Source organism: Myotis daubentonii, chromosome 18 (assembly GCF_963259705.1).
Source record: "Myotis daubentonii chromosome 18, mMyoDau2.1, whole genome shotgun sequence".
Classification (NCBI taxonomy): Eukaryota; Metazoa; Chordata; class Mammalia; order Chiroptera; family Vespertilionidae; genus Myotis; species Myotis daubentonii.
In genome coordinates, this window is record NC_081857.1 from 28,988,770 (window position 1) to 29,014,649 (window position 25,880).

Sequence of the window (25,880 nt, forward strand, 5' to 3'; positions counted from 1 at the left end):
TGGACAAAATCCCTGTCCTCCTACAACTGACTTTCTAGGTGTCGTAAGAATACATTTAACAAGTCAAATGTATGAAAGCTAGCAAGTACGGAAAGCAAAGCATGGTGGGAAGACTGCAGTGTTAAATGGAGTGGTCAGAGAAGGCCTCACTGAGAAGGTAATACCTGAAAAGAAATTAGAAGGAAGTAATAAGTAAAGTATATGGCCATCTAGGGGGAGGCATTCCAATGGACAGAGGGAAGGAACAAGGAATGCAGCTGCCCTCTCCTTGTTTGAGAAACAGTGAAGAGGTCAGTATGACCAGACAAGCGGCTTTAAAGAGACAAGAGGAGGAGGAGGAGGATTGAGAAGTGCCAAGGCCTTGTAAGGACTCTGGCTCTTACTCCAAGTGCGATGAACATTAGTGGGTGTACATGGAGTGCTGTGCTCTCCACATTCTCACCCTCTACCTCCTGCTCCCCCAACCCCTCACAGTGTTTGGCTCTCTGCTTGCCCCTCCTCTCATCAGAGTTGAGCCCTCTGCCTTGCCCCACAAGCAATTCAAAAGATGGGCAAAATGTAATATGCCTCCACAGAAGGCTCCAGGAGGAGCCAGAGACCTGGAATCATAGATCAACCTTCACAGTAGCACCATCCACAATGGCCAAAAGGCAGAGGCAGCCCAAGTGTCCATCAATAGAGGAACGGATCAACAGAGTGTGACATATACATACAATGGGATATTATTCAGGAAGGAAACTGAACCACTTCCAGCATGGCCAGGGGTGAACCTGAGGAGGGGCAGTGAAGGATTAAAGAAGACAGACAAGAGAATACAGTTGGGACCAGGTGGATCACTGCCTGGATGAGGAAACAGTGACACAGCCTGTAAGCCGAAGCTTTATTTTATAGTCAGATCACACAAAGCAAAACAAGGGCAAGATGTTTACAATGTTCTTATCAATGTCAAATCTGCTTCTTTCCTGTTGTTCCCATTCTTTGAACTCTATCAAGCTTTGTTTAGGCAGCACTTGCTGCACCCCACCCCCAACAGCCAACATCCCTTAGCTACCTAGGACTGTAGGGTCAGACTATAAGGTCAAGTTTAGACCATAGCCTTTTGCCAATAATTGTGCTGGAAGGGCTAAGCCCTCCAAGCTGGGACTTGTATGTGGCTGCATAAGACTTTACAGAAAACTGGCAGTTCACCAACATAGCATAGCCAGAAACATGACTGAGGGAGTAGCTTCCACTCCTTACTTTTCTACCATCTGCTGGGCGTCAGTTGTTAACTTCTTCAGATGGCCCCATGTTGGCATCTCAGCCCCTTGGGTAGCATCGGGGCAACTCTCAGTCTTTTGAGTGGGGGGACAAAGAGCTTCTCTGGGTCCATTGTGGTGACGCATGTAACACTCGTGACACCCAAATCGGCTGCGCTGCTCCCTCTGGATTCTGAGGATCAGGCTGCTTGGATGGTTGGCATTGAGACTGAGCCGGCTGGAAAGGCTGCAGTGGGAACAAAAATAAGGCCCCTACTATTTGGTGGGGCCAGGGGCAATGGATTACCATGAACATCAGTCTTGGAGTGGCATTCATTTGCCCAATGCTTTCCTCTCCTGCATCTTGGACATAGTCCAGGCTGCTTGTTTCCACTCCCCCGGGGCCTTTCAACTTCCATTTTTTGCTTTACAGTCCTTAACAAAATGCCCTGGCTTAGCTTTAAGCATCCTGCTGACCAGCACTTCCATTTTTTAGTTTACATTCCTTAGCAAAACTTAAGAAATTAAGAATTTGACTACGCTTCTTTGAGCATTGTACTAGAGATCCCTTTCCTGAGATCCTGAATTTCCCATGTTTTATACCCACCTGCTACCAAACCTCGCTCCTTACCTTACTTTCGCTTTCTGCATGTGCTTCACTGGAGTGTCCTTTCACCTTACAATTATAATTCCCCGGTACTCAGGCCCACGTTGGGCACCACATGAACCGCATCCAGTATGGCCAGGGGTGAACCTGAGGAGGGGCAGTGAAGGATTAAAGAAGACAGACAAGAGAATACAGTTGGGATCAGGTGGATCACTGCCTGGATGAGGAAACAGTGACACAGCCTGTAAGCCGAAGCTTTATTTTATAGTCAGATCACAAGTCATTCTGAGGCTTGAAGCTGTCCAAATGCTGTAGTGCTCTCCACAGAAGGTCTGATACATGCTACAACAGGACCTTGAAAACATTATGCGAAGTGAAATAAGCCAGCCACAAAGAGACAATGCTGTATGATTCAACTTATATGAGGTACCTAGAGCAGACAAGTTCATAGAGACAAGAAGTAAGATGGAGGTTACCAAGGGCTGAGGGTGGAGAGTAGGGAACGGGGATTGATAAAAACGTTTTAGAAATTGATAGTGGTGATGGTTGTGCAACAGTGTGAATGTACTTGGTGCCACTGAACTTACACCTAAAAATGGTTAAAATGGTAAATGTTATTTATATTTTACCACAAGTTTTTTTTAGGAATTCTTTTTCTAAATATGTTTTTATTGATTTTTAGAGAGAGAGGAAGGAAGAAGATAGAGAGATAGAAACATCAATAAGAGCAGAACACATCCATCAGCTGCCTTCTGCATGCCCCCCACCGGGATTGAGCTTGCAACCCCAGCATGTGCCCTGACTGGGAATTGGCCAAGTACCTCTTGGTTCCTGTGTTGACACTCAACCACTGAGCCACACCAGCCAGAGCTATCTGACCACAATTTGTTTTTTATACTTTTATTGATTTCAGAGAGAAAGGGAGAGGGAGAGAGAGATAGAAACATCAAAGATGAGAGAGATCATTGATCTGTTGCCCCCTGCACGCCCCCGCCGCCCCTGGGGATTGAGCCCACAACCCAGGCATGTGCCCTTGACCGGACCAAACCTGAGACCCTTCAGTCCGAAGGCCAACGCTCTATCCACTGAGCCAAACCAGCCAGGGCGACCACAATTTTTTTAAAAAGAAAAAGAGACCACCAGGGCCCAGGCTGGCCTCTGCCTCTAGCTCCTCTCCGACTAGCTACCCCAGGCAAGTTAGGATTCCACAGATGGAGTTCAGGGCGTCCATTATGAAAGCTGTGAGCAAAATTAACTCTTCTCTTCACAAGCAAGGAGCCTGGGATCTAAGTGAGGGAAGAGGCATAGACTGGAATGTATAGTTCCATGCTGCCATTTGCATGAAAAAAGGGGAAGATGTACAATTGTTTATTCCTGCATTGGTGATTTCTGGGGGAATTCTTTCCTTCAGAAATCTGGTAACTTGCTGAGGGGACTGAGCGGCTGGGAGGGGGATGAACTTGGGAGGGAGAAACGCTTGGCCTGTACCCTGTGCGTCTGACTGTGCATATTGTGCAGAAGTCGATTCGAATAAGTGTAACTACATTTTGAACAAATTCTATGGAACTTTTGGAAATACAGATGCAGGCCCCACAGGCGAGGCTCTGATTCCTGAGGTGGGAGAGGCGTCACCACATGCACAGGGAGCAACCTCTGCAGGTCCGCGGCTGGTGTCGCACTGCCCCTCCCCAAGGTGTTATCTCCGTTTGCAGACGATGAACGCGACGCGCAGGCTCTCCACCCAGACCCGCGTCCCACGGCCTCGGTCCTCTCCTGCCGGGAACCCGGCCTCGCCCTCCTGCCAGCCCCGGCTCTCGGCTCTCGGCTCTCGGCTCTCGGCTCTCGGCTCTCGGCTCTCGGCTCTCGGCTCTCGGCTCTCGGCTCTCGGCTCTCGGCTCTCGGCTCTCGGCTCTCGGGCGCCCCTTGCGGGCGGGCCGGCCGGCGGACCTTTCCCCGGGAGAGGCTGGGCCGGTATTGGATGGTTTGCAGAATAAAGTCGCCTTACCGGTAGTCTGGACTTTGTGTGCCTGTGTGAGAGCAGGAACATGCGTGTGCATGCATGTGTATGTCCCTGTGAGAAAAGTGTAGGAGGGTCAGGTGAGTTTGTGTAATTGTGTGAGTGTGTTGTATGAGCGTGTGCTTATGGTATGTAGATCCTGTGTGTGTGTTACTGTTAGATGGTGTGTGTGCCTGAATGGAATGGGGTGTTTCAGTGTGTGCATGTGTGTGTGTGTGTGCACGCATGAATAGAATGGGGTGTTTCAGTGTGCGCACGTGTGTGTGTGTGTGTGTGTGTGTGCGTGCATGCATGGGCAGGTGTCCCAGCACTGGGCATGCTCTTTCCTTGACTTTGCCGGGCTCTGGTGTCACCCCCTCTGTGAAGCCACCCTGATCTCCCCTTCACCCACAAGGCAGTTTCTCCTAGTGCTCCTTTGTGTCCTGAACACAGCTCCATCACCCCATGGGACATACTTTATGAACCCTAACTACTGTGGAACCTAGTGGACAAAAAGAATTGACCAACCAAATAAGACCCGAAGCAGGAAGGCATGGAACAGACTGCGTACCTCGATGGGGGCGGGGGGGGGGGGGATGAGGAGAGAGAAACCAAAGAACTTACATACTTATATGCATAGCCATGGACACCGACAATAGGATGGTGAAGACCTGGGGGGGTTAGGGGCTGGGTGAAGGAGGGAAGGCGGGGAAGGGAAGACATCTGTAATACTTTAACAGGAGTGCTAACTGCTAGCATTCCTGTCTCTCCCTCCTGGGCAGGGACCTGACCTTGGTGACCTCATACCCTCAGAGTCTGCTATGGTGCCGGGCATGCGGCGGGGGCTTGTTCCATGCTTTGTCTGTGTCGATGTGTGTATGATGTCATGTGGGCAGTCACACGAGTATGTGTCAGGGTGTCACAGTACAGTACATGTGTGTGGGGGGAGTGGGGGAGATCTTACCTGAAAAGCTGAATTCACTGGTTCTGTTTGGAGGCCTGTTGTTGTTCTCCCTGTTTTCTCACCCACACGCCTCCCGTTCAGGCTGCCTGGCCCTGTGACAAAGTGCAGATTATCTCATTTGGTCACTTGTGGACCCAGGGTCAGCCGGACTGCTTCTCCTGTTTGACTCGATTTCAGTCAAAGCTCGGTCCCTCAGCTGGATAGGATAAGGGGTGCTTTGGGGCACCAACCCCTATTTCCTGTTGGCAACTTGGGACTTGAACCTCTGGGATTCTTGTCCTCCCAGCTATCTGAGAATCAGTACAAAATTTCCAGGCCAACCTTCAACATCCCATGTCCCTCCCGACCTCCAAGCACAAGAACTGAGTCCCTGTCCCTGACGTCTATCACGTCCCCTCTAGCTGTCATGTGTCCATCTTTACGTGTTCTGTTTTCTGCAGACAAAGCCTAGGATCCCAAGCTCACTCCCCTCCCCCTCCCACGGCCTTTGCTCCAGCACCCTGATCGATTCCACTGTAGCACTTACACAGTGCGCAGTTACAGCTTTATCTGTTTGATGCTCGTTTATCGTCTGTCTTCCCATCATATTGTAGATTCCATAGAAAGACAAAGGCCCTGTCTGTTTTGCTCACCACTGCATCCTCAGTACCTGGCACAGAGTAAGTGCTCAGTAAACACTGGAGAGTAGGCAATGAGCACACGGTGGCCAGGGCCAGCCTGCTCTCAGAGCCCTGCCAAGGAGTCCCACCACACTACCAAATGCTCCCATCCCCTTTCCTCAGGCTCCAGCCCTGACCCTAAACCCGTTTCCCAGGGGCCATATCACTGGCAAAAAAAAAAAAAAAAAGAAATCTCTATTCAGGTTGATGGTGAGTGAATGGAAATGGATTAAAAATTATCAGGAAATATGGATGAGAGAGGGGAATGCCAGAAGACAAGGGAGGAGAGCCAGTAGGTCTGGGGGAGGGACTCTGTGGGGACAGGGGCAGCCTACTGGGTGTGTCCCTTTTCTTCTCTCTGGCTCCTTTAGATAAGACCAGCAGTTTTATTATCCTGTCCCCCTCTCTCTGCACAGTCCGGCGGCCCCAGCACACACTTCGGAAGCATGTCAGTACAGGAGAACAAGAACATGGGGCCCCAGCAGTTCTGGGCATGTATCCCTAAGTCCCAAAGGGACTTCGCAAAGTCCATCCTGATTGGGGCTCCAGGAGGTAAGAGGTCAACAGAAGCCAGTGAAAAGAGGGGGAAGACGAGGGTAGAAATCAGGAGTGGGGGTGGAGGGCGCAAAAGATGCATATCAGCTGCTCTCTGTAGGGGCTTGGGGAGGGTCAGTGTTTAGCAGGGTGTCCCCTGCGTTAAGCTGTGGACCCTGGTCTGGGCCTCTTCTCAGCTCCTAGGAGGAAGGCAGAGTGGAGCCTGCAGCATGGGAGCCGCGGGGTTCTCAGACTCTGACCCCTGGTGCACAGGGCTCCCCGTGACAGGGGAGACTTGGTGACACTTTAACCAGTAGGCAGAACTGATCCCCAGCCCAGCGGGCCTTGTCCTCTGACAGCCTGACGGCGTGGAGCCGGCCACCAGAGACGGGCAGGCGTGCAGTGGCATGGAGGGTACCGCTGGCCCGAGTCAAGCTACACGGACCTCAAGACCTGGATTAGCGGGAGGGCTGAGGACACTCAGAGGAGGGGATGGAGACTCCAGCAGTTGGAGGGAAGACAACAGGGACCTTAGAAAAGGGAACTGGGTGATTCTGAGCCTGGATAAGGAGGGGCTACTGTGGATTAGATAGGGGGGAAGGGAGGGTGCGGAGGGAAGTCCGCCGCTGAAGGGTAAGAAGTCCAAGAATTCGGGAGTTGTGAGTGTCAGGTAGCTGGACTTGAGCCTGGAGTTAGTCAGACCTGGAGGTGAATCCCACCTCTGTTACTTAGAAGCTATATGATATTGGGCAATTTATTTCATCTTTCTCAGCCTGTTTCCTTATCTGTAAAATGGGGACCATTGTAGAACATGTAATCATGCCTGCGTGTGAGGTAAGGTATGCATATTGCGCAGCTCACAGGAAGGACTGAGAGCTGAGGGAAGGAATGGAGGGTGTGCTGCGCTGACGGGGAGGACAGGCAGGTGCCCATGCAGCCTCCTTCTCTGCAGGGCCAGCAGGGTACCTACGGCGGGCCAGCGTGGCCCAGCTGACCCAGGAGCTGGGCACTGCCTTCTTCCAGAGGCAGCAGCTGTCAGCTGCGATGGCAGACACCTTCCTGGAGCACCTCTGCCTGCTGGACATCGACTCGGAGCCCGTGGCTGCTCGCAGTACCAGCATCATCGCCACCATCGGTAAGCACCCGCCAGCCCCCGCAGTATCACAGGGCTTCTTGGGTGTTTCTGAAGGTGCTTCCCCATCTTTTGTCTTCTTCGAGACGTCTCCGTGTTTGACAGAGTCATTCGTTCAGCAAATATCTGTTGAGCACTTGGTAGGTAAGGTTTGGGCCCTGGGAGTTGACCAGTGAAATAAACAAAGATCACTGCCCTGGGGAGCTGACAATCTCGCCGGGTGAGACAGTAAAGGATAAATACAACCGACTGCGTAGGATGTTAGCAAGTTACCAATACTATGGAAGAAAGAACAATAGAGCATGGTGAGGGGCACCAGGGATGCGGGGCGGGAGAAGGCTGCGGTGCTGAAGAGAACGTCAGAGGAGACATTATTTTGAAAACTAGACACTGAGCAAGCACTTGCGGGAGATGAGAGAATGAGCCGTGTGGATGAACAGGAAGAAGAGTTCCAGCAGAGGGAAAGGGCAGCGCAAACCCCACGTCAAGGAGGCTGGGATGGCTATTGAGGGGGAAGAGTATAAAATAAAGGGACTTTGGGGGAGGGACGGTCGTGTCGGGCTTAATAGAATTTGAGTTGTTTCCTTCCAAATGGGAAACTGCTGCATAATTCTGAGCGGGAAAATGACAGGCTCTTACTGATGTTTGAATAGAGCCACGCTGGCTGCTGTACTGCAAATAGATTGCAGGTGGGGAGGGGCTGCTCCTGCAGCATTTCTGGGTCAAACCAGGTGGTGATAATGGAGGTGCTGAGAAGTGATCAGATTCTACTGAATGTAAACTGTGATTGAAAAATAAGCCCTGGTCAGTTTTCCCAGTGGTTAGAGAGTCAGCCCAGGGACCCAAGGGTCCAGGGTTCGATTCCCAGTCAAGGGCATCTTCCTCCAGGCGACCAACCCATGTGTCTCTCCCGAGGATGTGTCTCTGTCTGCCCCACCCCCCGCCTTCACACCCTCTCTAAAAGGGCCCATGGGAAACTCTCCTCGGGTGAGGGTGAACAAAAGAGAGAGAGGGAGAGGGAGAAAGAGGGAGGAGAAAGAAAAAGATTTAAATTAAAAAAAAAAACGAAGTGATCAGATTCTGAATGCATTTTGAAGGATTTCTCAGTGGATTGGATGTGGGGTGGGATGTGGATGAAAACGTAGTCAAGGATGACTCCAATGTTTGGGTGTGGGAACTAGAAGGATGCATTTCCCCATTATCAGCCGAAAGGCTGGTGCAGAGGTGTGGGGAGGAGATCAGGTGTTGGGTTGAGGGAAAGTTGAGTTTAAGATGCATATTAGACATTCACGTGGGATCCAGAGTGGGCAGTCAGGTACACGCAACTCTGGGTCTGGGAGAGAGGTCTGAATTGGAGATATAAATCTGGGATACAAAATTGGAGACATAAATTGTCAGCATATAGACGGTATGTAAAGCCACAGAACTAGTTGAGACTACCAGGGGAATGAAGGTGAAATGACAAAGAAGAGAATGGGACATCTAATGTTAAGGGGAAGAAGCAGCAAGTGAGGCTGAGGAGAGCCGGTGCGTAGGAGTGAATCGAGAGAGTGTGGTGTCCCAGAGGCCAGCTGAAGAAGGTACATCAGGGACGTGTAGCCACTGCTGCCGATGGGCCAGCTAGGACAAGGACTGAGAATTGACCATCACATTTAGCAAAAACACGGAGCTTCTTGGTGACCTTAACAAGAACAGATGCAGTGGAGAGATGGGGGTGAACAACTGACTGGTGTGGTACAAAGTATAGGGGTGGGGAACTGGAGGCAGCAAGTGCAGATAACTCTTACAATGAGTTCTGCTGCCAAGGAGAGCAGAGAAATAGGACTGTAGCCTGGCCCGCACAGCTCAGTGGTTAAGTGTCAACCTTTGAACTAGGAGGTCATGGTTTGATTTCCAGTCAGGGCACATGCCTGAGTTGCAGGCCTCATCCCCAGTGAGGGGTGTGCAGGAGGCAGCCAATCAATGATCCTCTCTCATCATTGATGTTTCTATCCCTCCCTCCCTTCCCCTTCCTCTCTGAAATCAATGAAAATATATAGAAAATAATTAAGACTGTAGCTAGAGGGAGAACTGGGAATATATATTTTTTTAAATTTTTTTTTTTTTTTTCAGAGAAGAAAGGAGAGGGAGAGATAGAAACATCAATAAGGAGGGAGGCCTGGCCGACATGGCTCAGTGGTTGAGTATCAACTTATGAATCAGGAGGTCTCGGTTCAGTTCCCAGTTAGGGCACATGTGTGGGTTTTGGGCTTGAACTTCCTGCATGCCCCACAATTATGAGAATGATAAGAATCACTAATCGGCTGCCCCTGCACGCCCCCTACTGGGGACCAGTCTCCCCCCCCCCCCCACTCCCCCATGTGCCCTGACCCGCAATTGAACCCTGACCTCCTGGTTCATAAGTCCACCTTCAACCACTGAGCCACACCAGCAGGGCAAGATAATTTTTTATGTTGAAAGAAGTAACAGCAGGTTTACATGCTGATGAGAATGAGACAATTAAAAGGAAAACACTGATGACAGAGAGGATTGTAGAATGGCTGAGTCTAAGTCTTTGAACAGGTGATGGGAAGGAGACCTAATGCACTAGTAGGTAGGGCCAGAGAGCTTGGCCAACTGGCTCTGTTACACAGCTGCCCTGTCAGAGAGCAGAAATGGGGTAGAATTCAACTCTCCTCAGCCAAAATGAGGCCTATCGGCTCTACAGCCCCACAGGCCCTCCCTGGCACCCATCCCTTGCTGTGCCCTCATACGCTGGGGTTACATCCACACTGCAGCACTTACTGCAGACACGGTTGCCTGGACCTGGCTGAGGACCCTCCCCTGCGCGCCCCCCGCAGTGATGCCTCCCCAAGTTGTTGGCTGGAGGGGAAGGGGTTTCTGACTTATGCGCAAGGGAGGGTCAGGGACTAAAGGTCAGGTAACGGGACTCCTGGGGCGCGGCATCTCTGAGGGTGGCGGTGGTGGTTTGCTTGCCTCCGGGTTTGGGGAGAACGTTGTCCGAGCGGGATCTCTGGTTCCAGGGCCGGCATCTCGCTCCGTAGAGCGCCTCAAGGAGATGATCAAGGCCGGGATGAACATTGCGCGACTCAACTTCTCCCACGGCACCCACGAGGTTCGGGATGGGGTCGCGGGAGGCGGCGGGGCCAGAGGATGCCTCCGGGTCGCGGCCACCTTCCCCTGAAACCCCCACGCGGTTCTGCCCCCAGTACCACGCTGAGTCCATCGCCAACGTCCGGGAGGCGGTGGAGAGCTTTGCGGCCTCCCCGGTCAGCTACCGACCGGTGGCCATTGCTCTGGACACCAAAGGCCCGGAGATCCGCACCGGGATCCTGCAGGGGGTGAGCGGCCGGGCTGGGCGGGTCAGGGCCGCACCGCGGGCGGAGGGGCGCACGGCCAGGGCCGGGCGGGCGCGGGGCGGGGCCGCACTCAGGCTCTGGCTCCGCCCCCAGGGCCCGGAGTCGGAGGTGGAGCTGGTGAAGGGCTCGCAGGTGCTGGTGACCGTGGACCCGGCGTTCCGGACGCGGGGGGACGCGCACACCGTGTGGGTGGACTACCCCAACATCGTCAGGGTCGTGCCGGTGGGGGGCCGCATCTACATCGACGACGGGCTCATCTCCCTGACAGTCAAGGAAATCGGTGCGGACGCGCCTCCCGCCCCGGCCGCGGAGCGGGGCGCACCCTCCCCTCCGGCGCCCGCATTCGCCCCGCGTGCCCACCACCTCCCCAGGCCGGGTCCTCACCCCCTGTCCCAGGAGCCCCCGCACCCGGAGCCCTGCTGGGGGCGGCACCGGCGGGGCCGTCGTTTCTTCCACCGACTTCCACCCGATGCCTACTCTGTGCGGAGCCCCGGCCCAGGGCGGACAGACCCACAGAACAGGACGTGGTTCCTAACCTCCTGGGGGGGCCAGTCCCCTGTTCCCTAGTCCGGCCTCCCGCTGACCGAGGCGGGCCCTTTCCCTGCCCACAGGCCCGGCGGGGCTGGAGACCGAGGTGGAGAACGGCGGCGTCCTGGGCAGCCGGAAGGGCGTGAACTTGCCGGGCACCCAGGTGGACCTGCCCGGGCTGTCCGAGCAAGACTTCCGGGACCTGCGCTTTGGGGTGGAGCACGGCGTAGACATCGTCTTTGCTTCCTTCGTGCGGAAAGCCAGCGATGTGGCCGCGGTGCGGGCTGCTCTGGGGCCTGAAGGCCAGGCCATCAAGATCATTAGCAAAATCGAGAACCACGAAGGCGTCAAGAAGTGAGGCTTGGCCTTCGCCCCTTCTGGCCCTTAACCACCTGGAGCTCCTCCTCTCCCATCTCCTCTCCCATCTCCTCTCCCTGGCATCTGCTGCTCTTCCCCAGCCCGGACTCCCCCCACCCCCCAGGTTCGATGAAATCCTGGAAGTGAGCGATGGCATCATGGTGGCACGGGGTGACCTGGGCATCGAGATCCCGGCTGAGAAGGTTTTCCTGGCTCAGAAGATGATGATTGGGCGTTGCAACTTGGCCGGCAAACCAGTTGTCTGTGCCACACAGGTCTGGAGTGGGCCGGGAGAGGCTGGGCACGCTGGGTTCGGGGACACCTGAGGGTGAGTCCCTGCACCTTAGGGCCATAGCACGGTTTGCTGTCCAGTGTTTGGTCCTCAAACAATGAAGTCAGGAAGAGATACTGTGACCTCCGTTTTCAGATAAGAAGCTGAGCTGCCAGGATGCCAGTCTGTGACGGTGACCCTGGCTTCCAGGGCACACTGAGAATGTGGGGGTCAGAGAAGTAGCTTCCCTGATCCGCGTGAGACTCCTACAGCTCTGACATCCAGATGTCCCCCAGATGCTGGAGAGCATGGTCAGTAAGCCCCGGCCGACGCGGGCAGAGACCAGCGACGTGGCCAATGCCGTGCTGGACGGCGCCGACTGCATCATGCTGTCAGGGGAGACTGCCAAGGGCAGCTTTCCGGTGGAGGCCGTGAGGATGCAGCACGCGGTAGGAGCTGGTGATGCACGGAGATGGGCCGAACAGCCAGATCCCTGCCAGGCCCAGTGCCCCTGCCCAGTCTGACCTCCTGATGCCTGCAGATCGCCAGGGAGGCAGAAGCCGCAGTGTACCACCGGCAGCTGTTCGAGGAGCTGCGCCGGGCTGCACCACTGACCCGCGACCCCACGGAAGTCACTGCCATTGGGGCTGTGGAGGCTTCCTTCAAGTGCTGCGCTGCTGCCATCATCGTGCTGACCAAGACTGGCCGGTGAGGGGGACACGGGGAATCCCAACACAAGCCTCTGGGCCAGGGGCCGCAGACTTGGGTTTTGTCTTGTCATCAGAGATGAGGAGGATCATGCTGGGGCAAGAGGAGGGGTAGCTACGAGATCTGGAGGCCAGGAGAGGACCTCGGAGCTCACCAGGATACGTGCCAGGGAGCTGCAGGGGATTGAGGGGCGGTGGCATCACTGGGAGCATTGGTTTCCAGACCATTCGGGCTCCTAGGGCTCAGAAGCAAGTCCTTTGCATTTAGATAATTTAAAAAATATATTTGTATTGATTCAGAGAGGAAGGGAAAGGGAATTCTAGAAATATCAATGATGAGAATCATTGATTGGTTGCCTCCTGCATGCCCCCTACTGGGGCATATGCCCTGACCTAGCATCAAAGTGTGACCTCCTGGTTCATGGGTCGATGCTCAACCGCTGAGCCACACTGGCTGGGAACAAGTGCTTTGCATTTAGCCCACAGTCTTACACGGCTGGGCCCAGGTCTGAGTTCAAGTCTCTGCTCTGACACGACACCTTGGGTAAGTCACCCAGGCTCTACAAGCCTCTGCTTCCGCAGAGACATTTGTTAAGTACTACTACTGTACAATAAAGGTATCTTCTCAGAAGGCTTTTGTTTCTCAAAGAGGTTTTTCCTGGACTATTTCACTTGCTGTACCCTTTATTATTTCACATCTTCTTTGTGTGGTAAGAAGGGCAGGCATCTTATACCCACTTTGCAGATGAGAAAAACCAAGACCCAGGGAAATAGGACTTAACCATCCTGGGTCACAGCGTGTTGGTGACACCTGGAACCAGAACTCAAACTCTAGTTTCTGATTTAGCACTCTCACTGTTCTGGGCTGACTTCTCTCCCTCCTTCAGCTCAGCCCAGCTTCTGTCTCGGTACCGACCTCGGGCAGCGGTCATTGCTGTCACCCGCTCTGCCCAGGCTGCCCGCCAGGCCCACCTATGCCGAGGAGTCTTCCCCTTGCTCTACCGTGAACCTCCAGAGGCCGTCTGGGCAGATGATGTGGATCGCCGGGTTCAGTTTGGCATTGAAAGCGGTGAGCCATTGGGGCTTCCTCCCCACCCACCCCTGGATTTGTATGGTGAGCCCCCAACCCCACTTCCCACACCCACCCAAAGGGCCTTGCCTCTCTCCTCTGATCCTAGATTTACTCTGTGAGGTTCACTAAGACGCAGAGATGTTTTGGCCTCCATGGACATGCTGGGGGAGGAGGCAGGAGAGAGCTCAGGGCTTTCCCTAACAAGTCAACCCCACTGTGGCCTGCATCAGGTGGCAGAGCCTGGTGTGATGTAAGAAGCGGGAGGTGACAGGAGAAAGGGGACCCAGTCCCCCGCAGCTGGAAAATCTAATTTAAAACTGGCTATGATCATACCCCACGTCTTCCTATTGGCATAGCAACACGGGTGGATAGACTTGCTGCTTAGCAACACACCCCATACCGCCCACGGACACACCTGCAATTCTAATATACTGCAGTGGGCTCGTCTCTGTGGTGCTACCTGAGGCGCACATTGTAGTTTAGCCTCAGGCCTCTCATTCCGTCCTGGGCGGCCTTGAGGTAGAAGGTGGTGGCTGGTTCTCATGACAGGGGTGACCTGAGTCCCTCGGTGGCTGACTGTCATCTTCCCTTCCCCCAGGAAAGCTCCGTGGCTTCCTCCATGTTGGGGACCTGGTGATTGTGGTGACAGGCTGGCGACCTGGGTCTGGCTATACCAACATCATGCGGGTGCTAAACATATCCTGAGATGCCCCTCCCCTCTGACCCAGCCAGCGCTGGACCCGTCCCTCCTCCCCATCTCCTCCACTCCAAGCCCCCCACACTCATCTGTCGTCTCTGCTCCCCTCCTCCCTCCCTGAGGCCACATCTGCCATCTGCCCCATTCCAGGGTGCCCCTTCCTCCTCTCCTTTGCACGCAGGCCCTAAAAACCTGTCCAATTAAGCACTGGCCATCCGGCAGCACCGATCATACAATGCCTGCACCCAGTGCTCTGAGCTCGGAGACTTTAATCCCAGCTTAACCGGTTAATTGTATTTCCCCAGGCTTCCCACATCTGGAGGTAGAGGAGAGGGGAACAGAGCAATCACGTCCATTTTGGAAATATTTCATATCCATGCAGACTGATATTCTCATATGTGGCCTTTATGGTCATCTGATTATCTCCTGAGGGAGTGCCACCTCTTCCTTCATTGTCACTGACAGCAATACCAAAGCCCCACTCTTGGGGGAAGCCTGGATAGATGGGTGCTGGGAGCACATCTACCACTGTCCTTACAACCTCTCTGGGATTTCAGACCACTCCCTGGCTGCTCTCAGGGCCATCTCACGCCTTGCTGGGGGAGTCCCCTTCTCCTGCACCCAGAAATTCCTTCATGCCCACTTTGTTTCCACACACAAACTAGGAGCCAAAATGAGTGTCTCTATTTTCTTTTTGAAACCCAGCTGTTCTGAAGCAATTATAAAACTCCCACATAGCCAGTAGCCCAGAGCTCCCTACCCAGGAGAAGCAGGTGGGGCCCTGGTCCCACATTCTCTGATGCTGGAGACACGGGTGGGTAAGGGATTTCTCTTGTCCCTGAGAAGGCAGAGGTGCTGGCTAGGCTGCCCTTCCCCAGGCTCGGATACCTCGGGTCCTCCCCTTACTCTTGTACCACCAGCAAACGCAGTAGGGGAAAACAAAACAAAACAAAAAACCCTAAAACTAAAAGGAACAGCCCTCCCCTCCACCTCAGGTGGCCCTTGTGCCCCCACCTAGATAGGGGGAGTGCTCTGGTATTGCTGCCGAGGGAGTTAGACAAGAACCACAGGAACTGGCAGTGGGGGGTAGGGGGGCTGCGCCTTCCTGTCTCCCTCCCAGGAGGAGGGGGAGGGATGGATAAAGAAATGGGTGAATAAAATGAATTGATAATAAATAAAATTAGCAAATGAATAAATATAATTATTAAATAATTGAATAAATAAATAAATAAGGAAGGGAAGAAGGAAAGAAAAAAGTGCCATCTAAGGATTCAGCCACTTGCCCTCACCTGGGGGATCTAGGCTGGTACACTAAATAAGAGGTGCCGAACATCCCTTAGCTTCAAGGGGGACGCCAGTGGGGCAGGGACGCAGGGAGGAGGTGGCTCCCAGTTTACAAAGAGACAGCTCTATGAGAGACAGTGCAGGGAACTTGGCAGGAGACGTGTTCCCACCCAGGGGGGATAGAGAGGGGGTCCTGCACATGGCAGTGACGGTGGATCCCCACACTGGTGACCCTAAACATTTGTTGACAGCATGGGGCACAGGTAACCGGCTGGCTATGCTAGGGGGACAGGAAGATAGCCCCTCCAGGCAGACCCTGCAGGGTCATGGGCAGAGAAACAGACATCTGGCTACTTGGCAGTGATGGCAGTGGCAAGTACTTGTGCTTAATAAGGAGGGATCACGGGCCTGGGCCTGCACCTGGCAGGACCATGGCTGAGGGAACACCTTCGCCGAGGGCTTGGAGTCACTTCTATTTGGCAGTGGAGACAGTGCCGTGAACAGGGCAGGCGCTCAGTACATTTGATGAATGGGCGAGTGGACGAGGAGGCTGCAGGGTGCCTGAGCTGAGGACAGAAACTATCGTTTTGGCAGTAAGGGGAGATGTTCCAGGTCCCCTTGGCCTTCCCCAAGAGGCGTCTGCCTTCAGGTACTCACTACTGCACCTGAGAGCTTACCTAGGGGTTTCACATGTTGGCAGAGAGCTGGGGGCCCCTAGGGGGGGCTGGCTCAGGCACTGGTGGCCTGGGGAGCTGGGCTATCCCTGGAGGCTTGGCCAGGAGCCCTGAGGGGGCCAGGCGTTCACTTCCTGAGCCCTTCCGCCCAGAAGAGCCATCGCCCGCTGCCCGCTGAGGCAGGGAGGGTTGGGATGCTGAGAGTGGGCGGCCCCAAGGTCCTAGTCGACGTCCACCTCCTCCTGGGGGCGGCCCCAGCAGGGACACCTGGGAGCGCCCAGCCTGGGATAGGCTGGCTTGGAGGGTTCGGGCAGGTGGGGCCGGCAGGCGGGAGGTGGATGCCCATGGCCCCCGGGCCAGCAGAGGGCCCGCTCGAACAGGCGCCAGCGGGGAGGCTGGGGAGCCCGATGAGCGAGCAAGGAGGGTGGCTGGAGAGTCAGGGGAGAGGAGCAGGGGTTGCCGCTGGTGAGTCAGGGCGATGGCCACGCTGGAGGTCACGGCGGCTGCCTGCAGAGGCGCGTGCACCAGTGGCTCCCACAGCACTGGTTTTCCACTGAGCCGAGCTCCTGTGCCCGGGGCCAGGCCTTGAACACCCCGAACCATGTTCCTGTCATGTTGCACCAAGTGCTGCTCCATGATGCCCCCGCTGCTGCCCGGACTTGGCTCGGAGCGTTTCCGCCGCAGGACGGAATTCTTACCTAGAGGTTGTCCCGGAGAGAGGAATGAAGCATAGGGAAGGAATCCAAGGTAAAGCTTGAATGTCGGAGTGGAGAGATGAGAGTACGTATCAGAGATGGTGGGGGTCAGGGACTCAGGAAGGAGGGCTCGGATGGGAACTTAGGGCAATATCCCCAAGGGTAGGAGATGCTGAGTGACCAGGACAGTGAGCCCCGGTGTTGACAGGCCTATGGGGACATTTCCTGGGAGGGGGGTGGGCTGGGGTGGGACGCTGGAGCACTAAAGGCTGGGCCCTGGGACAATGGGGCTTCTCACTATGCAGATGGGTAAGGGCCCGGGCTGGACCGAGAAGACTCGGTGGACAGGCCTCACCAATGCGGCACAGCCGATCCATGGCCACAGTCTCAAAGGCCCGGCGCATCATGGGGAACTCCTCGAGCACAGCGTTGAAGTGGTCCACGCTGAGTGAGTAGAGGCGGCAGTAGGTGTCGGCCCGCACGCTGGCTGTGCGCCGGCCCCGGGTCAGCAGACAGATCTCTGCGGATTTGGGAGGAGGTCTTCAGAACCAGTCCCCAGAACTCATTCCCACGGGGCCTGCTGACCCAGCTTCCTCAGGGCCTCCCAGACGGGAGAAGCTAATGCTTACTCACGCGCCCGGTCCCTACATGCTCCCAGCACTGTCACCCTTCACGCCTACACAATTATCATCCTCTCTCTCTCCCAACTAAAGCTGACAGCCAGGCAGGTCCTGCTGGCCCCCACTCGTCGTTATTCCACTCCACTTTAATCCTCACCCCCCTCCGCTGCTTCATGTGAACACCAAGGACAGCCCAGACGGAGAAAAGCAGTGCCAACGGGCAAAGGGCAACACGCTAGAAATGCTGGAGGGTGGTTCGGAGACTGAGAGGTTATATGGGCACCAGCTGGACTACCTGCACTGCCACAGGCTGGGCCCCTGGGTCACACCAGCAGGGAGCCACCAAGAGAAGTCCCTGGGCCCTAACCGGTTTGGCTCAGTGGATAGAGCGAAGCCTGCGGACTGAAAGGTCCCAGGTTCAATTCCGGTCAAGGGCATGCACCTGGGTTGCGGGCACATCCCCAGTGGGAGATGTGCAGGAGGCGGCTGATCGATGTTTCTCTCTCATCGATGTCTCTAACTCTCTATCCCTCTCCCCTCCTCTCTGTAAAAAATCAATAAAATATATTTTTTTTAAAAAAGAAGCCCCTCGGACAGCACTGCTTTTTTCCTCGCTGTCCCTCATCTCAGGATCCTCCGATCTCACCAATTATGGGTTCTAAACGGCCCACTGGCCCAGAAATGTTCAACCTGGCTTTGCATAGGAATTGCTTCAAACGCTTCTTAAAAATACAGAGTTCTAGGGCCCAGGCCCAGAGATTTTGAGTAAGTAGGCCGGTTGGGAAGGGGCTGGACTCTGTGATTCTGCAGCGTGGCCAGGCAGGGACTCGGACCCAGGGGAGCAGGTGCCCTCCATTCTCTGCTCTACTCCCCCCCCCCCCGAGGCCTGCTGACCCCCGAAGTAGGATCCATCAGTGAGGCGGGTGTCCTGGGCGCCGCGTGCCAGCACCCTGAGCAGCCCGTGCTGGATGAAGTACATCTTCCTGCCCACGGAGCCCTCACGCACCACGAGGTCCCCCGGCTGGAAGACCTCGAAGCGCAGCTTGGTGAGCACCGCGGTGACGAAGCTGGGGTCCGCGTGGGCGAACAGCGGCATGTGGGCCACCAGGCCCCTGCAGGTGAAGTTGATGATCTCCTGGGAAGGGGAGGGGCCTGTCAGGCACTCTGTGCCCCTGTCCCAAGGTGCCCCCATCGAGCTCATCTGTCTCCGGAGACCCCACCCCTGGGTCATGATCTGCAAGAATGAGGATGCTTCAGTGGGCCTGGGACCATCCCTAAGCTCCTGCCCTCAGAGCTCTCCCATGAGCCCTCAAAAGACCGTCCTCCCAAACAGAGATCCCTGCCATCCCTCCCCATGTACACTTCACCCCCATATGAACTTCAAGAAAGACCTTAGCCCCTGAAAGCACCCCCCCTCCAAGGCCTGCCTTCCCATGGAGCCCTCTGCTCACCAATAGCCCTTACCCCAGACGCCATCCTAGGAGCCCAGGTCCTGGAAGAGCCCCTTCCAGGGCCGTGCCCAGTCCTACCTCCCGAAGTGGCTCACTCAGCTCGCCTAGGATGTTCTCCTCATCAAACATCTTGCCCTGGTAGCGGTGCTCGTAGTACTCATGGATGCGCTGCCGTGTGTCAGCCGGCAGCTTGTGGAAGGACATGTACTGCTCCACCTGCTTGTACTGGAGGGCCAGCCGATGGCCAGCAGGACAGAGGACAGAGACAGACGGGTGGCCAGAGCAGTGGAGGCAGGTGTGTGTGGAGGAAGGTCACAAACATGGACCAAATCCAGGGAAGTGAAGCAGGGAGATAGAAGGGGACACATAAGGCCACAGAAGGACGTGTGGATAATGGTGGATACAGGGAGGACACAAAGCAGTCACAGGAGAACCCAGACACAGGCAGGGGCGGGGTCCAAGAACAGGGGTATAGGTCCAAACAAGGAGAAGGTACACAGGGGCATGAGACAAATGGACATGGACACAGAGAACCAACAGGAGTATGTGTCAAAACAGGCCTCAAGTTCAGCTACCCAGCCTCCAGCGCCCCTTCATGCCCACCCCTTCCTTCTCCTGCCCCTGCTGACCTTCTCCTGGTACTGACGCCGGGAGGAATCCAGGGACTGGATGAGGGCGGTGGCGTGGCCGATGAACATGGCATAGCAGGTGGCGCCCACAATCATGCTGAGCATGGTGAGCCAGACATCAGGCATGCCCACTGGTGCCTGCTGCCCATAGCCAATGCACAGCATGTGGCTCATGGCCTTGAACAGGGCGTGGGAATACTGGCGGCCCCACGAGTGGTTCTGGAGAACCAAGTATTGCACAGGTGGGCGGAGGGCCCTCAGAGCCTCATTCTCCTCCTGACCCCTTTTCGCTCTCTCTCAGTCCTTCTGCCCACCCCATTGATTTCATAGCTGTCTCCAGGGAGCACTTAAGTGTGGTCCTGGGGAGCCCGAGGTAGAAGGGGCCTTTTTTGCAGTTTAGGGACTTCAGTTTCTGCCTACGTTTCCTTCCCTGTCTTCTCCCTCCAACACACAAACACTTCCTCTGGGTCTCTTCCCCACCTGCTCACTCCTGCCTGCTCTCTTGGTCGCCTCCCCATCACCTCTTGCCCCCTATGGTCACCCCACTACTCGGACACAGGGGCCCTGAGAGTGCCCCGGCGAGGAGGGCTGCGGGGGGATCTCACCACCATGCGGTTGATGAAGACCCAGCAGTCGGGGGGGAAGTCCTGCAGCATGGGGACCAGGAACTGCAGGCAGCCGTCCCAGTGACAGAGCAGCAGCATCATCCCGATGAGGTTGAAGATGCGCACCACCGCGCTGGCCAGGTCATAGGTCATGTGAAAGATCTGAGGGTTCCGAGGAGGGGCCGCTGTGGACCGGAACCCTTCCTGGCCGTCTCCTCCATCCCCAGCCTTGCAAATGCTCCCTTTGAACTTCTCTTTCTAGCCCCAGCCCCATGGATGTAAAAAATGTGGCCATGGTTTGTACAGAGCGTCACAGCACACAGATCCAGCTAATACAAAGGCTGTGTTACTACTCTCATCTTGCAGATAGGAAAACTGCTGCCACTCATGAGCCCAGAATCAGGCAGTGTCACAGCAGGAACGCAAAGAGGTGTGCTGCCCAAGCTACCTAGGTGTAGCCTGGAAAAGAGGAGAGAGGGCATTTCGTAGTGTAACGTCGCCAGGGCATGTGTATAAGAATTAATTCCAGCAGCCCTCTCCCTCTCTAATAATAATAGGTAATTGGCTATGAACGTACCATGTGCCAGCACCACTCTAAGTGCTCTATAGGTATTAGCTCCTTTAATCCTATAACCTTATCATATGTAAGTATACTTAACATTCTCATTTTATAGGAGAGAAAACCAAGCCTCATCTATAGTCAATAGTAAAACTGGGATCTGACCTCAGGCAATCAGATTGCACAGCCCACACTCTGAATGAACCACTAAATTAGCTGCCCTGAAGCTGACACTCCAGCCTCTTCCCACCCTGTCATTACTAGCTCTCCTCCCACATCTTCCTCCCAGAGTCCAACTAACCCTCAGGAATTTTTCCAGCCGTTGTACCACCATCCTCATCTCGGGACCCCACCCCCTAACCGCCCCCCCCCCCCCTGTTCCTGCTTCTCCCTCACCAAGTTTGGAGATAGCCAACCTCGGAAGCCCACACATCTGCCCGCCCCATAAAGTCACCAGGAGTCCCACCCATAGCACTGTCTCGGAGAAGTCTGTGACCCCCCTGCCCACCTCCCCGCCCCACCTCCTCCCACTGGTGTATGTAGCGGATGAGGCGGGAGAGGCGGAGCAGCCGCAGGAGGCTGAGGATCTTGGTGAAGCGCACGATGCGGAGAGCCCGCGCTGTTTTGTAGACCTCAGCGTCCAGGCGTGGCTCCAGCTCCACCACCAGGAAGATGTAATCCACGGGGATGGAGGAGATGAGGTCAACCAGGAACCAGGTGCGCAGGTAGCGTGTGCGGATGGCCTGCGGAGCCAGCAGGATCTCAGCGCCCTCCTCTACCACGATGCCCGTGCGGAAGTTGAGCGCCAGATCCAGCAGGAAAAAAGTGTCAGAGAGGACGTTGAAGACGATCCAAGGCGGCGAGTTCTCCTCCTTGAAGAAGGTGATGCCCACGGGCAGCACAATGAGGTTCCCCACCATCAGCAGCAGCATGACCAGGTCCCAGTAAAACCTAGGTGGGCGTGGGATGGGAGTAGGACCACAGTGATGCTTCATCAGCCCTCTGGACTAGCAGCGGATACTCCGACCGGCCACGGGTGGGCAAGGACACAGAAAAGGGGATAACTATTTACAGCTCGTGGGAGTGTAAATTGGGACCACCATCTAGGAAAATAGTTTGCCATTATCTAGTAAAGTCAAATTATATATGTATATATATATACATACATACACACACACACACACACACACACACACACACACACACACACACACATATATATATATATATATATATATATATATATATATATATATATATATATACACACACACACATATATCTGGTATATATGGCAGCTTTAAGTTTGGAAACAACCTGGATGTCCATCAGTAGAAAAATGTAGATAAATAAGGTAAATGCACTAGAATACGGTTATGCCCTGTAATACTATACAACTGTGGACTCATCCAACTGCAGCCACTTTCTGCAGCATGAATGAATCTCACACACACACAATTACTTAGTTAGTTAGTTAGTGAATCCTCACCCAAGGATATTTTTCCCATTGAGTGTTTAGAGAGAATGGACAGGGAGGGACAGAGAGACACGTCAATGGACTGCCTCCCACACATGTGGGGGTAGGGAGCCTGCAACCGAGGCATGTGCCTTTGATGGGGATCCACCTGAACCTGCGAACCTTCAGTCCATCAACAATAAATCCTCGCTGAAACCGGTTTGGCTCAGTGGATAGAGCGTCAGCCTGCGGACTGAGGGGTCCCAGGTTTGATTCCGGTCAAGGGCATGTACCTGGGTTGCGGGCACACCCCTGGTGGGAGATGTGCAGGAGGCGGCTGATCGATGTTTCTCTCCCATCGATGTTTCTAACTCTCTATCTCTCTCCCTTCCTCTCTGTAAAAAATCAATAAAGTATATATTTTTTAAAAATAAAATAAATAAATAAATAAACAAATCCTCTTCCTCTCCCTCCTGGGCCACAAGAGAAATCCTATACCGTGAAGTGGGAGAGGAGAGAGAAAGAGGGTTTTCCTGGCCATAGAGCAACCTCACTGCCTGACTCACAGGCAGTCACAAGCCTGGCGGGTGATACAGTAGAGAGGACAGAGAAGCACAATAATAAGGGGGAGACACGGCTTCTGGGGATACATTTGAGGGTGAAATGGGGGAAGGGGGGGGGGAGATCCACAGACCTAGCAAACTAGGAGAGGAGGAAAGGTGCATGGTGGGGTGGGAATGAGGTAGTAAAGAAGATGGGAGTAGAAGAAACGATGGGAGAAAGGAACATTTAGGGGATGTATATGAATGTGCATTCAAGAGGATGTCCAAATCTCCAATTGTGTTTCCAGGCTCCTCATGCACACCTCATCCCTTCAGCTCATTTCTCTCCCTAGGTTAGGTATGCGTTGCACACATCCTCACCTCATCCAACAGCTGTCCTTCATGTCCCTCAAGGACAGGGCAGCTGTCCGCCCCTAGCGCCCTTGATGTAAAGGTACAGCCAGATGGGGACTATGAAATGGCTCCGCCCCGCCCTCCGTCCTTTCTCTCTGGTGGTGGCCTTGCCCTTGTGTTGCAGCCTGGGACGCTGTGAGTCCCAGCCCTGCTCCGCCGCATCCCGCCTTCAGCACCAGGGACAGCTACCCGGACAGCTGTCAGGACGCCCCCCCACCCGCGCCCGCCGCCCCGCCACCAACCCCCCAGAACCCCCATTTTCCCTGGTCGCCTGCCCTGCCGGACTAAGCAGGTGCTGGGGGTGGGAGTGGGGGGCGGGGGAAAGATAGCGGAGCTCGGTTTTTCTCTCAGGCTGACCCTGAGTCTTGGAATAAGACATAATTTCCCAGATCACCAGCAAGCAGTACTGGAGGAGGCAAGGATCCCTAACTCCAGCAGTCCATGTGGTCCAGATGGGGTCTCTGGTGTCTGCTTCTCTTCCGGCGGCCCCAGCCTGAGCAGTCACTGGGAATGCCAGGCTAGGCTGGTGCAAGTGACTCTCTCGCCCCACCCGGGGGTCCCTGGGCTGGAAATGAAATGGCCGTGGAGAGTGGGGCGGGTCCAGTCCCCGCTTCTCCGCCGTGGAAATGGGATCTGGGTCCCCCGCCCTCCTGCCGGGCCCCCAGTACCGGAAGTCGCTGTAGGGGTGGATGATCCAGGCGCCCGCGGACTTGACCCGCTCCTGCTCGATTTCCACAGCTTTGTGGCTGCCGAACACGCGAAGGGAGAACTTGTTGACCGTGGGCTGGAGCAGCGTCCCGAACTGCCTCCTCTTGGGCTCGGGTCCGAACGCGGACCCGGGGATCTGACCCGAGGTGGCGGTCGCAGGCGCCGGGGCAGCTGGAGGCGCCGCTTCCAGCCCAGGGGTCGCCCGGTCGCCGGGCCCCGTCGTCGGCCGCGGCTCCGCCTCCATGGCGCCCCGCGGCTTACACACTCGGTCTGCGAGACCCTGCCGCGGCCATCGGGGACCCCCGGCCCCTCCCGGAGTCGGGCCGGCGCGGCCCCGCAGGCCCGGAGCCGAGGCGGAGTGGGCTGGGAATTGCCGGCGCGCGGGGCAGAAGGGGTGTGGGGGACACACTCCCGCCAGCGGCGGGCGGGGTGCGCTGCGCCCCCTGGCGAGGTCCGCGAGCAAGCTGAACAGGGCAGGCGTGGGCGGGGCCGCCCGAGAGCCATCCCCGGAGGGGGCGGGGCCAATGGTGCCGGTATCCCGGGGGGCCTCCAAGGTGGGCGGGGCTTAGCGAACAGGGGCGGTCCTCCAAGCGTAGGAGGAGAAGGGAAAACGGAAAACGCCGCCCGAGCCGCGGAGGGGGCGTGGCCTAGAGCTGGGCTTTTATTCACCGACTGCCAGGGAGGTGGAGCCGCTGCAAGCGGCGGGAAAACCGGACGGGCGTTGTAGCTGATGGGACAGGAGGGCGAGGAACTGGGGACCGATGGGAAAGGCGGGGAATGGCCACTCTGGCTCATGGACGTCCTGGATTCCACTTTCTTTCGCTCAGCACTCTCTGGGCATATTCCTTTCTTCCGTTCCCCCCACTGCTCACCCTGGTATTGAACTTTCTGATGTTTTTTCTGCCAACCTTCACCAAATGCGACTCTGCCCATCGCCGAGTGGATGCTGAGGACACAACAGCTGGTTCCGATCTCATCTCCTCTGGGAGACCTAGAGACACATTTCCAAACCTCCTCTCCCCTGGTCGGGTCTCGTGTAGAACTTTCCAACGGTGTCCGGGGCGCCGCTGTTCTGTTCATAACCCTTCTGGACACAAGGCTGCCATTATCTAGTCACAGGGCTTTCTCTCCCGTCAGACTGCGAAGCCCCGAAGAGCCTAGCACCGTGCTGGGCACAGTGGACACTCAGTAGATGCTTGTTGAATGGACGCTGACCCGGGAAGGTGTTCTTGGAGGAGGAAGTGAATTTCCCTTTCTGTCCGCTTGGCCCCTCACTGCCCTTCCTCTTCTATTTTGGGGATCTCTTCCTAAGCCGTTTCTGGCTAGCGGATCTGATCTCCCTCTGACAGTCCTCCGCCCCAGCTCCCCTCTGATATTCCGACTTGAATGTAGTTTTCTTCAGGTTCTTTTTCACTTCCCTTTCTGCTTCTCAATTCCTTCTGCAGCGTCTGTAACTGCCCAGCTTGCCTCAACGTCCCCTTCTCTTTTCTTTTTCAATTCAGTAAACGTACGCTCCTCAAGCGATGCGTAAGTACATAATACACAGGTCCGAAGTGACTTCGCCTTTTTCGGCAGCCGATTGTCCATCCCCGCATTGCCCCAGCCTTTCCCCCCGCAGCCGTGCCCCGCCGGGCTGAATGCACACGTGCACAGTTTGTGTTTAGGACCAAAGGTGGGGGTCGCTCTGCTGGGTGAGGTCGCCGCGCTGCTCTGAGGACGGGAGGTTTCAGGCTCTAGAGAAGCAGACCTCGCCGCCCAGCCTGAAAAGCTTTGCGCAGCGGCGACGCTCCCCAAATCACCGCCTTTTCCTTTAAATCTGCAAACCTAGCGAGGTCGGAGAGGTCGCCTAAAAGCGGCAAAAGATGGAGGAGGGACGGGGAAGGGGCGGGGCGGGGCGGAGCCGGCCAGGGGAAGCCGGGCGACCGCACCCCCGGCGCGCCCTCCTCTCGGGCCGGCGGGGCTGGCGGACGCCCGCGAGCCGGGCGAGGACGCGGTGGCGTGCGCGGCCCGGGGGGCGGAGCCCGGGGGTAACTGGGAAGCGACGCCGAACGTGCGTGCGTACGTGCTCGCTCCCGGTGGCAGCGGCGGATCGGAGAGGCCAGAGCCGGAGACCCAGCTGGGA

The 25,880-nt window shown here is 55.6% G+C and overlaps 3 protein-coding genes across 4 annotated transcripts in view; 1 reads left to right on the forward strand and 2 right to left on the reverse strand.

The window, feature by feature from the left end:
• Positions 1-25,880, reverse strand: part of FDPS (farnesyl diphosphate synthase) — a 65,798-nt gene that overhangs the window by 12,239 nt on the left and 27,679 nt on the right. The gene's annotated exons all lie outside the window — the stretch shown is intronic.
• Positions 5,851-15,301, forward strand: PKLR (pyruvate kinase L/R). Of its 2 annotated transcripts, none has more exons than XM_059674187.1 (11): positions 5,851-6,016; positions 6,951-7,133; positions 10,154-10,245; positions 10,340-10,471; positions 10,583-10,769; positions 11,101-11,371; positions 11,499-11,649; positions 11,942-12,094; positions 12,187-12,353; positions 13,240-13,421; positions 14,023-15,301. In XM_059674187.1, exons 1-11 carry the CDS (start codon positions 5,911-5,913, stop codon positions 14,127-14,129), a joined length of 1,731 nt encoding a protein of 576 aa, XP_059530170.1. In that variant the 5' UTR covers positions 5,851-5,910; the 3' UTR covers positions 14,130-15,301. The 2 variants fall into 2 exon arrangements, with proteins under 2 accessions (XP_059530170.1, XP_059530171.1); XM_059674188.1 differs by lacking the exon at positions 5,851-6,016 and adding an exon at positions 6,299-6,412.
• On the reverse strand, positions 15,302-25,733 carry HCN3 (hyperpolarization activated cyclic nucleotide gated potassium channel 3). The gene is made up of 8 exons (XM_059674186.1): positions 23,719-25,733; positions 21,160-21,589; positions 20,080-20,241; positions 19,475-19,693; positions 18,924-19,070; positions 18,289-18,529; positions 17,130-17,294; positions 15,302-16,777 (listed from the first exon to the last, which is right to left on the reverse strand). The coding sequence occupies exons 1-8, from the start codon at positions 24,000-24,002 to the stop codon at positions 16,092-16,094; spliced, it is 2,334 nt and encodes a 777-aa protein (XP_059530169.1). The 5' UTR covers positions 24,003-25,733; the 3' UTR covers positions 15,302-16,091.

Bases quoted from the DNA above. Each gene is read 5' to 3' on its own strand.
- HCN3 (XM_059674186.1), bottom strand. From the start codon at position 24,002: ATGGAGGCGGAGCCGCGGCCGACGACGGGGCCCGGCGACCGGGCGACC. The intron at 21,590-23,718 runs GTACTGGGGGCC...ACGCCCACCTAG, and splicing joins CACCCCTACAGCGACTTCCG to GTTTTACTGGGACCTGGTCA. The intron at 16,778-17,129 runs GTGAGGCCTGTC...GACAACCTCTAG, and splicing joins GGATCGGCTGTGCCGCATTG to GTAAGAATTCCGTCCTGCGG.
- PKLR (XM_059674187.1), top strand. From the start codon at position 5,911: ATGTCAGTACAGGAGAACAAGAACATGGGGCCCCAGCAGTTCTGGGCA. The intron at 11,372-11,498 runs GTGAGGCTTGGC...CCCACCCCCCAG, and splicing joins AACCACGAAGGCGTCAAGAA to GTTCGATGAAATCCTGGAAG. The intron at 13,422-14,022 runs GTGAGCCATTGG...CCCTTCCCCCAG, and splicing joins TCAGTTTGGCATTGAAAGCG to GAAAGCTCCGTGGCTTCCTC.